Below are 10958 nucleotides of genomic sequence, written 5' to 3' on the forward strand. Positions count from 1 at the left end.
TTCCCAGCAGCTTTATTGGTAATGGAAAACTGCCTTGTATCTTTTCCAGAGCAGTACAGCTGTTTTCCTCTTAGATAAAAATGTTTTTGTAAGCTGTAACATTTAAGTGACAGGGTTGTGTCTTTGGGTTATAGGAGACAGAAACCTCTTATTTGTCCTTAAGTCTAAAAAAAAGTTTGGATAACTTTTTCTTCTTAAACTTTAGTTACTTCCATGTGTTTGCAGTGACTACAAATGCAGTTGTATAGTTGGAACCTTTATTTGTAGTTTTACCCCGAAGTTACTCAACGGTTGTTTATCTTGTGACTCTTTCCTGGGTTTTCTATGTTAGGGAGGGGGTGTTACAATGCTGTGAACTAATGAATTGCCTCTGTTTATAGAAATGCGGTGATGTTCAATAATGATCTGATGGCAGATGTACATTTTGTGGTTGGGCCACCAGGTGGGACTCAGCGGTTGCCAGGACACAAAGTAAGCAACAGCTGCATTACTGGTTTCGCCCTGAGCTCTCCACAGAGGGACCCTCTCCCTGATCCCGGAACGGGGCTGGGCAGCTCGCAGGCAGTGCTTGGTTTCCCCCCATCACAGAGTAGGCACAACCTTTCCAGAGGGCCCTGGCCACGCTTGCTTTTTTTTTTTTGCCTTTGTTTCCTTCTACCCTGCTTTATATCCCCCACAAAAGCATGCCCTCTTCACTCCCCAGTCATGGGAAGTTGTTGTGATAGGTTTGGAAAGTCATATGCTGACCCTTCTCCTAGAAATCAGTTAGATATGCTTTTATTTATTTTATAATGAGGGACCTTGTGTATTAATCTGTGAAAGCCTTGATAATTAGCAGCACAGAGACTAGTTTGCATGAACTTCTGTCTTTTGCTTTCACAGCCAGATCCTCTGGACCTTGGCTTTGTCAGTAGAGCAGGTGTTAGGTACTCTGTGTTCACTAAAGCTGATCACTTTAGAGTGTTTTTCTGGAATAATTTGCTGAAAATGTTTTCAATTTGGTGCATGAAATAAGATTTCCCCTTCTCCACAGTACGTTTTAGCTGTTGGGAGCTCTGTGTTCCATGCAATGTTTTACGGAGAACTTGCCGAGGACAAAGATGAGATCCGAATACCAGATGTCGACCCTGCTGCTTTTCTCGCCATGCTGAAGTAAGCATCACACGTATGTTTGCAAAGAGTTTGTTTGTGCTGTGTTTGTGCTCTGCTGGCTTCACAGTTAAGTGTAACTTCCAGGTAATACAAAAGGGAGGCCGATGAAGAAAGAGGGTGCTGCTTTACCTAATACATGTTTTCAAAGAAAACTCCTGTGTGTCTTTCCATGGGAAGCATGTGGAAGGAAGCAGGAGTTTGTAATCACACCTTGGCGTGGGATCTGGGAGCAAGAGGCATACAGTGATTTCATCTTTAATGACTTATAATTAAAAATAGCTTTCTGGTTAGGGATTATCTAATAGAGTATGTTCTCTCTGTGTGTGAAGTCTTTAAGAACACATAAATTATATTTTGGTGTCACAGTTCCGGAAATTGTATGCATTATTTAAATCCTACCAGTTAGGAGGTTTTTAAGTTTTCTAGGAGTTATTGTCTCCTATAAGCAAATATAAAATTAATTATCTGATCTTGATGCACATGTACATACACATGCTCTCACATAAAGTCACATACCATTTCTCAGGGGTAAGAAGCATTTGCATTTTGTAGTAAAGGAGAAATTTTTGAAAGATTTGATTAATTTTCTATAGTTTTATATGGATTTGTTCCGAAAAACTTTAATTGGTCATTCAGAAATACAGTTATAAGATATACATTTATTTAAAAAATAGTTTTCTATCTCATGAATCTTTTTCAAAATCCAGTACATGTTAACCAGATAAACAGAATCTTCTTCTCTGACATGGGTTGATGCTGGAGAGTGTTATAGTCTACAGTGTGTGATTAGAGTCCAGTGATTATTCTAAGTGATGTTTAGGTGATTTTTGTTGAGCCTTATTCTAGCAGACCCAAGTGTATCAGAGTTCAAGGTTATATGCTCCTGTGGGGATGTTGAGTCATTGGAGTGCATTACAATGGATGTTGAAAAAAAATTATTCATTGGGTCAAGTTGGACAGTAATCCCACAAACAGTTAAAATGTTAATATATATTGTCTTCTGCCTACTGAAAAATAAGTATTATAGTTAATTCCTGAACTTTAAAGTGTTGTAATTCTTTATTTATAGTCTAGTTTTGAAATCCATCTGCTACTCTTTAGAACTTTCACAGTGGGAGAGGTTGGAAAATTAGAGGCAAATGAGCATGTAAAGTACCAAAACATAAACTAATCCACCACTTTCAACCAACAGAGACTTTATGACTTTTGTAATCTCTTAGAGATCTACTTGCAGAAACCTGTCTTACCTGTAGGAATTTTTGTGTGCTGTTTTTCCCCCGTGAAGTTAGCTTTGTATGTTTGACATTGTTTCTGTTGCAGAGGAGAATGCTGACACTAGTTTGGTGTTTCAGCGTCACTGTAGTCAAGTAGAGTGTTCTGTTGCTGCAGAAATATGTACATAATTAGAAAGCCCGAGTACTAGTCACAAAGTTCCATTTCACCAAAGCCGTTTGATTCATCATTTGACAAGCATCTTTTCTTATAAATGTGTTGCCTAGAATATATCTTGACACAGCTTTTAAAATTATACGTGCAGTCCACATGAAGCGGCGAGAATCAGAAGAATAGCAGGTGCCGTTTACTGCCGTGCCATGCTGGATCAGCACTGCATGATCACCTGGGCGAGCGGAGGCCAGGCTTGCTTCACCCCTGCCTTGTGGGTGAAGCACCAGGACTACTGGGAAGGGCATTGTCAGGAAGGAAGAGAAGACTGCTCACTTGCCCATTCCAGGGTGAGAGCTGCAAAGTGCTGACCGTGCTGCAGAGTCCTCCTACGGTCCCCGTGCTCCGGGCAGAGCATCACTGCTGCGGGTATTTTGTCCAGCAGTCTTGCCATCTTGCCAGTAGCTGTCTTAGTCTCAGAGACAAGGAAGGGCTTCCTCGGCGCAAAAATGCAGCTTCCATTTGTGATTGCGGTCCTTTTTCTCATTGCCATCCTTATGTTTTTTGTATTTTCTTCCAGAAGCCCTCTAATTTCTTGTTTCACTAAGGAAAACTTAATAGCAAGTTGCTAAACACCTTAGCTAGAAATTTTAAAAAAATTATGTTTATTAGTATGTATTTTTCACCTGTGTGCAGTTCTCACTGACTTATCTCTTGATCAACAATAGAATATGAAAGAAGCAGATGATTTCTACCTTGACATACCATCCTGGGAGATTGCCACTGTCCCCTAAAACAGTAAGAAGTGTCTCCTGAAATACAGACACTTGAGAGAAGCACACAAATAGTGCATATTTAGACTTTTTTATTTGTCTTTTAATTAAATATATCTAGAAATAATGTATTCTTTAATTCTGAAGGTGGAAGGAATGTGTGGAGGAGAGGAAAGAATTTAGAGTTTAAAAAAAGAGCAGATACAAAGCCTGCATTGGATTCTACATAAAGTTAACCGTGAGATAGCATCAAGCATCGAAGCCCATACTTAAAAATCCATTGAACTTGGGACTACTTCAAAAATATCTTTTTAAGATCAGATTTTATTTTGTGCTTCAGGAAAATCCAAGTCATTCTTAATTAAAAGCATTAAGATGCAATCATTGCTAACATTATAGTATTAAAGATATTTGTTTCCATCTGAATGCACAGAAACACTTTTAAGTAAAACTATATACATATATTTCTCCTAAAACATGGGGATTATTTCTAATATAATACAGTATATATATATATATATATAATTTTGCTATTTTTTCCCTAATATTAACTGTCTTTGATCTCAGTCCTTTCTCAAACAGTTCTCGAATCCTCAATTTCTGCCCGCCCCCCCCCCCCTTTGAGAGGACAGGGAACATAGCTTTAAAATAGAGGCTAGAATAATTACATGAAGTTAATGTCTTTAATTATACACACTTTCTACTAAATTGAAGTGTTGATGATTTATGAATGTATTTCAGATGTTGCTGTAATGTCTAATCATTTTTGTAATAACTGTCACTTAAAGATGATTTTCTTGGAACTAACTTGAAAGTAGCTGCATCTTTTCTTGCTGGACACAGTCATTTGGTGAAAATTCGATTTACACGCCGGACTCTTTCTTGCAGATACATCTATTGTGATGAAATTGACTTGGCTGCTGACACGGTCTTGGCCACTCTTTATGCTGCCAAAAAGTACATCGTCCCTCACCTCGCCAGGGCCTGCGTCAATTTCCTGGAGACCAGCCTGAGTGCCAAGAACGCTTGTGTGCTCCTGTCCCAGAGCTGTTTGTTCGAGGAGCCGGACCTCACCCAGCGCTGCTGGGAGGTGATCGACGCCCAGGCCGAGCTGGCGCTCAAGTCCGAGGGGTTCTGCGACATCGACTTCCAGACCCTGGAAAGCATCCTCCGCAGGGAAACTCTGAATGCCAAAGAAATTGTGGTCTTCGAGGCCGCTCTCAACTGGGCTGAGGTGGAATGCCAGCGACAGGATCTGGCTTTGAGCATTGAGAACAAGCGCAAGGTGCTGGGCAAGGCTCTCTACTTGATCCGCATCCCGACCATGGCCCTGGACGATTTCGCCAACGGTGCTGCACAGTCCGGAGTCTTGACTCTGAACGAGACCAACGACATCTTCCTCTGGTACACGGCGGCCAAGAAGCCCGAGCTGCAGTTCGTGAGCAAGGCCCGCAAGGGGCTGGTGCCTCAGCGCTGCCACCGCTTCCAGTCCTGCGCCTACCGGAGCAACCAGTGGCGCTACCGGGGCCGCTGTGACAGCATCCAGTTCGCCGTGGACAAGAGGGTCTTCATCGCGGGCTTCGGGCTGTATGGCTCCAGCTGCGGCTCGGCCGAGTACAGCGCCAAGATCGAGCTCAAGCGGCAGGGCGTGGTCCTGGGGCAGAACCTCAGCAAGTACTTCTCGGACGGCTCGAGCAGCACGTTCCCCGTGTGGTTCGAGTACCCGGTGCAGATCGAGCCGGACACATTCTACACGGCCAGCGTCATCCTGGACGGCAACGAGCTCAGCTACTTCGGGCAGGAGGGCATGACGGAGGTGCAGTGCGGCAAGGTCACCGTGCAGTTCCAGTGCTCGTCGGACAGCACCAACGGCACAGGCGTGCAGGGCGGCCAGATCCCCGAGCTCATCTTCTACGCCTGAGCGCTCCGGCTCCCCGCTTCACGCTCAGCTCGGCCGCAGCCAGCCATCGGCGCGGGCTGTTCGTAAGGAACAGAGCTATGCGCCGGTTCTGATTTCTTTCAACCTTTTTCGTTATGTACAGGCAAAAATGCAGCACTCAGCTTTTAACTGTATGTCGGAAAGCCAAATTCTTAGCAAGGCTTGTGGTTCTTAGAGTTGCACCTATCCACCCAGGGAGATTTTGCATTCTTTTCCGACTGCCCCACTGACCTCCCAGTTTAAGAAGATTTTTGGATCACCTCAGATTTCCTTTTGGGCTTTATTTTGACAAAGAGAAAGAAATACTCTAAAGTAACAGTAGCAATTATTTTTAAACGGAAACCCTCCCTCTCCCCAAACAGATAAACCTCAGTGTACAATTTTGAAAGACATTTTGCTTGATAATAAGTAATAATTTAGAAAGTAGACAGTAGTCATCTTTACCTTCTTATTTCCTTTTAAATATTTTGGGCATTTGCTTTTGGACATTGCTTTTTCTTAAATCCTAAATTCATAAGTTTGTCAAGTTTTTAAACTGCAGCTGTCAACGGAAGGTAAAACAAGTAAGAAATGGAAGTTTTAGATCACGACTTTTGCTACAAGCAGATTTGTGTTCTTTTAGTTTAGAAGACAGGCAATTCCAGTACAGAGGCTTCTTTTGGAAGTAACTAAATTGCAAAACTTTATTGTCAACTAGAGAAAAATTGCAGGTCTGTTAATTGAATCTCAAATAGTCTTAAAAGGAAGCCTGAAAAAGTCCCACATGACAAATAGTTTAATTGATGGCACATTATAATCCAGAGTTTGAAAAAGTCAAGCTCTTTTCTCCCTGCTTAGCTTCTGATCCCTGCCACTTGCTGGTTTTCAAAAGTTGTACTGTATAGAATTCCTATTCCCCCATTCCCATGAAAAGAGGACCAAACGATTTCTTCAGATGAATAGAATAACAGTTAGTTTTGTAGTGCCACATGTTAATGTAATAAGATACTTTATGCATTGATTTTTTATTTTTAATCTGAAATATATTTTACTTAATCTGCTTTGACCACACTGTCTCTTCTTCGTTAATTATGATTCTGTCCCATTCCTGGACTGCTAGAATCTGGCCTGTGACCATCTGAACGAGCCATATATGCCTGCAGGGTTTTTAAAAAGTGGTCTGGAGTAATAAACTCGATGATACCTTAATGTTCAGTGCCTCAGCATCACATCCAGTTCTCTTTTTTGTTTTTTTCCCATGGATAGTGTAAACAAAGGCGGGAAAAGCTCGTCAAAACATTCTCCTTCACAAAGGCTTGTGCTGGCTTAGTGCCCGTGACCCTAGTGGTGTACACTGTGGTCGCTCCCAGTTGAAGTATCCACGTGTTTCTGGGCAACTTTTCTGCCCAGTGTGATCCTGAGATGGCTTCCCCGCCACCCAGAGTGTGGTCCCTGGCCACCTCCTTCTCCTGTTCTGAGCCCGAAGCTGGCTCTGGAGCGGGGGCTAGTCCCGGGGTGGGTGTGTGCGTGGGTGCCCGTGCGCATGCGGTGCGCGCCGGCTCAGGAGCTGTCTCCTGCTGCCCGGCCAGCGGGGCTGGGACAGAAGGGGCCCCCTGCCGGGCCCACCCGGCCCGCAGAGGGGGACTGCCTGTGCTTCCGGGCCGCTTCTCTCCCGTAGACGTGGGCTGCTGCTTCGGCCAGCTTCCCCGATGGAGAAAAACACTGGATTACAGAAATGTTTTAATCATCTTTGCCCCTACCCATGTCTGTTAGCATGGAGGTTCAGAAGCTGTTACCAGTGATTAACAGATGCGTGCTCCCAGGACAAGCTTCCCAAATTATCTAACAGTTTTTTCTTATTAGCAAGATGACAGGTAGTAGTGGCAAACCGTCTATGAAACGGAGGTAGGTTTTCAATTAAAAAAATATTTCTACAAAGGGTTTTGTTTATAAATTATGGTTAAACATTTCGGTAACTCATAGCTACCTTGCAATTGGTAGACTGTAGATTTACCTGATTGGAAGGCACTTATTTATAAGCCAGAGGAGAAGAAACTTTTTAGCACTAATTTCATCATACTAGATTGTTTTGGAGGGGAGTGTGATAACCTTGTTCATTCAGTAACACCCACGATCAGTGCTCCTATTAGTAGCTACCCTCCAGAGGCTGGGAATCTGCTGGGTGAGAGCCCCATGAGATCCTATATACTGGGTATGGAAGAACTTAATTTTATGATAATTGCTGTCACTTGAAGAAAAATAAACCGTCATCTCATTGGCTGGTGCCAAGAGCTGTGGTATAAATTTGAAGATTGTATTTAAAATAAGAAAATGTTATCTTTTAAATCCTATTCTCCCGTCTGCATTTTCAATGACATGGAATTAAGGCTAATATGCTTGCTTTATTTTCTTTGGTAATCTCAAATTTTGTAGCTTTCAAAACTAGAAACCATTGTTCTGACAAGGCAGGCAACTGCAATGCATAAACACAATTTTATTAAACACTGCCCTGTAGATGCTTTTCCCCACGTATCTGGCAGTCTTTGTTGTCGTTTGTATCCTGGGGATAAGGGGAACTAGGCTAGCAGTTCTAATGTAACATTCTTTAAGCATATCTTAATATAGTATTTAAGTAAATGGTCTAATTTCTACATAATTATTGCACTGAACTGTCTTTTTTTTTAAGGTGTCTAAATAAGCTTGCTAATTCAAGACACTAGCCAGTTGTGCATCAGAGTGCTTGAATTCAGGAGCTTACCGCATTATTTATGAAGGAAAAATATATAAATATGAAGTACCTCATGTTGAATGTTATTGTACTGTATTTTTAATGTAACAGTGCAGATCTTGTTAGACACATGAATGTGTGTAATCATGTTAAATGCAAATAAAATAAAACCGGTTCATATATTTGTCTTCCTTAACATTTTTGTAGGTTCCTTAAAGTAGTAAAAAAACCCATTCTGGCATTTTGGTGCCACTTAACCATTTAGAGATGGTTTTTTCAGGAGCATTTGTTTGCTAAGTTACTCACATATCATTGATCCCTAAAGAAGTAAAGATCCGGTAAAGAATAATAGAATAATGAATATGTTAATTGGTTGCATTGTTGAAAACCTGAGTGTTAAGTCGATGCACGAGAGTGAGTGGATACGTTTATGTTCCAGTTGCGGAACTTTGTAGTTGGCTGGTATTCTGATGGCTTAGTTGCTCACATGCCTGTAGAGCTCCCTGAGCTCACTGCTGTTGATGGCAGATCACATCTAGCATTAGCGTGGCCAGTGCTGCTTATCCCTGCTGTTATAATAGCTTACACTAGGAATAAAGATCAGTGTGACATGACAGTGATGAATATAATTTTATGTCTTCAACTGGTTTTCCATTATATTTCCCTATATCAAGTACATTTATATACACACATAACTATATACATGCATTTTTTTTCACTATAACTTTGTTACTTATATACTAGAGTTTATTGTAAAGCCCTGTGCATTTGCTTAACTACTTCATCTACCCTTAGTTCAGTTTCTATAACATACCTGCTCAAAGAAATTTTGGAATTATTCCATAGAATAAGAGAACTGGAAATACCCATTCTCATCAGCTTAATTACCACCTGAATTGCAAAGGTCTTTAATCCAGCAGAGTCTTAGCCTTTATGTCCTCTCTGGCGCTCTTTAAGCTTAACCCACATGTGTTTGTTTTCAATATCCCAAGACAATTCAAAATGATCCTCCTTTATTTTTGGTACTCAGAATCAACACTTCACTGAAATTACACTTTCTTCCCAATGACTCTGACTTCCCTACAAAAGCCATAGACTTAACGTTGAGGAGGAAAAAACAAAAACACAGAACAGGAAGGAGAAAAATTACTCCTGAGGAAGTAAGTAGCATGAAACTTAGAGGCCAAAACAAGCAAGTGACTCTGAGAGCCTGCAGTATCTTGATTAGAGAGGGCTTTGTGTGCCTTTGAGGTGCTGCAGTAGAAGATGAGTGTATTTTTTGATTTCTAATCAATACGTTTCAGCATATTTTCTAAGCCATTTACATTTATTGGTTAGCTACTTTCTTTGCTCAAAACTTCATGTTATCCTCCATTTTTTTAAGAAAAGATCATCTGACAAAACTAAAACCAGGGGGAAATTTCCACAATAGAATCACTTTGTTTATTTCTATAACTACCCTAAGGGCTGGTGAGAAAAGTCTCTCAACCAAGATACAGTTCGGTAAGTGTAAAGAAATTATTTGTGAGGAAGACAATGGTTGCCTTGGTCACACACACACACCACGCAGTATATGACGGTAGCATCTGTAGGTGAGTCACTGAAGAGTCTGGGTGCGTTTGCCTAACGTAGGCACCCCCTCTGTTGTTTCATCTCGGCCTTTTTGAGTGGGAGCGGTGGGGAAGGTACCATTCCTATTTATGCAGATCTTAAATGTCCTTATAATGGTAGTTTTCTATTTGCCTGTTTACTTAAATGTCCATTGGACAGCAGTTGTACCAGCAGATGCTACTGTTTTATACTTGGCCATCTGAAAAGCCAAATATCAAGAGAGATAGTTAAACAGAAAACCCACCATTTACTTTGTCAAATCCATACTTTGTGTATAGGATATAGTTAACGTTTCCTGTTAAACTGCTACCCCTGAATCGTTGGTTTGTTCCCACTAACTCCAGTAGTAACCAAGCTGAGTTGTAAGACGAGGGGCTGTGCTTTAGATGGCAGGGATGATTTTTTCACTTCATGCAGCAGCAGTACAGAAATTGTTTCAAAATGGAGGTGTATTTTTTTTGTTTTTATGACTTTGATGAACAGTTTGTATTCAGTAGACCATCTCTTTCACATCAGTTTATTTTTAGAAGAAGGAAACTATACCTGGAAAATTTTTTAAAGTCATACTAGTGGGCTTGTTAATTTAATTTTGTACTTTTTAACTTATTGAAGTATAGTTGATCTACAGTGTTATTAGCTTTTGCTGTACAGCTACAGTCACACACACATATGTGTGTGTATATATATACACATATGCTGCTGCTGCTGCTAAGTCACTTAAGTCCTGTCCGACTCTGTGCGACCCCATAGACGGCAGCCCACCAGGCTCCTCCGTCCATGGGATTTTCCAGGCAAGAGTACTGGAGTGGGGTGCCATCGCCTATATATGTAAATATACAAATGCCAAAGAATGCTCAAACTACTGCATGATTGCACTCATCTCACATGCTAGCAAAGTATTGCTCAAAATTCTCCAAGCCAGGCTTCAACAGTATGTGAACCGTGAATTTCCAGATGTTCAAGCTGGATTTAGAAAAGGCAGAGGAACCAGAGATCAAATTGCCAACATCCACTGAATCATCAATAAAGCAGCAGAATTCCAGAAAAACATCTACTTCTCCTTTATTGACTATGCCAAAGCCTTCGACTGTGTGGTTCACAACAAAGTGGAAAGTACTTAAAGAGATGGGAATACCAGACCACCTGACCTGCCTCCTGAGAAATCTGTATGCAAGTCAGGAAGCAACAATTAGAACTGGACATGGAACAATAGACTGGTTCCAAATCGGGAAAGGGGTACATCAAGGCTGTATATTGTCACCCTGCTTATTTAACTTATATGCAGAGTACATCATGAGAAACACTGGACTGGATGAAGCACAAGCTGGAATCAAGATTGCCAGGAGAAATATCAATCACCTCAGATATGCAGATGACACCACCCTTATGGCAG

The 10958-nt window shown here is 41.3% G+C and overlaps 1 protein-coding gene across 3 annotated transcripts in view; it reads left to right on the forward strand.

Annotated features, from left to right (window-relative positions):
• The window catches only part of BTBD3 (BTB domain containing 3), a 33479-nt gene extending 25345 nt beyond the window's left edge, over positions 1 to 8134 (forward strand). For all 3 annotated transcript variants that reach the window (XM_061435619.1, XM_061435618.1, XM_061435617.1), the window contains 3 exons: positions 381 to 471; positions 1034 to 1152; positions 4197 to 8134. In XM_061435619.1, the coding sequence (XP_061291603.1) occupies positions 381 to 471; positions 1034 to 1152; positions 4197 to 5229 (1243 nt within the window). In that variant the 3' untranslated portion in view covers positions 5230 to 8134. The remainder of the gene's footprint in view (positions 1 to 380; positions 472 to 1033; positions 1153 to 4196) is intronic.
• The last annotated feature ends 2824 nt before the right edge of the window (positions 8135 to 10958 follow it).

Source organism: Bos javanicus, chromosome 13, assembly GCF_032452875.1.
Source record: "Bos javanicus breed banteng chromosome 13, ARS-OSU_banteng_1.0, whole genome shotgun sequence".
NCBI lineage: Eukaryota > Metazoa > Chordata > Mammalia > Artiodactyla > Bovidae > Bos > Bos javanicus.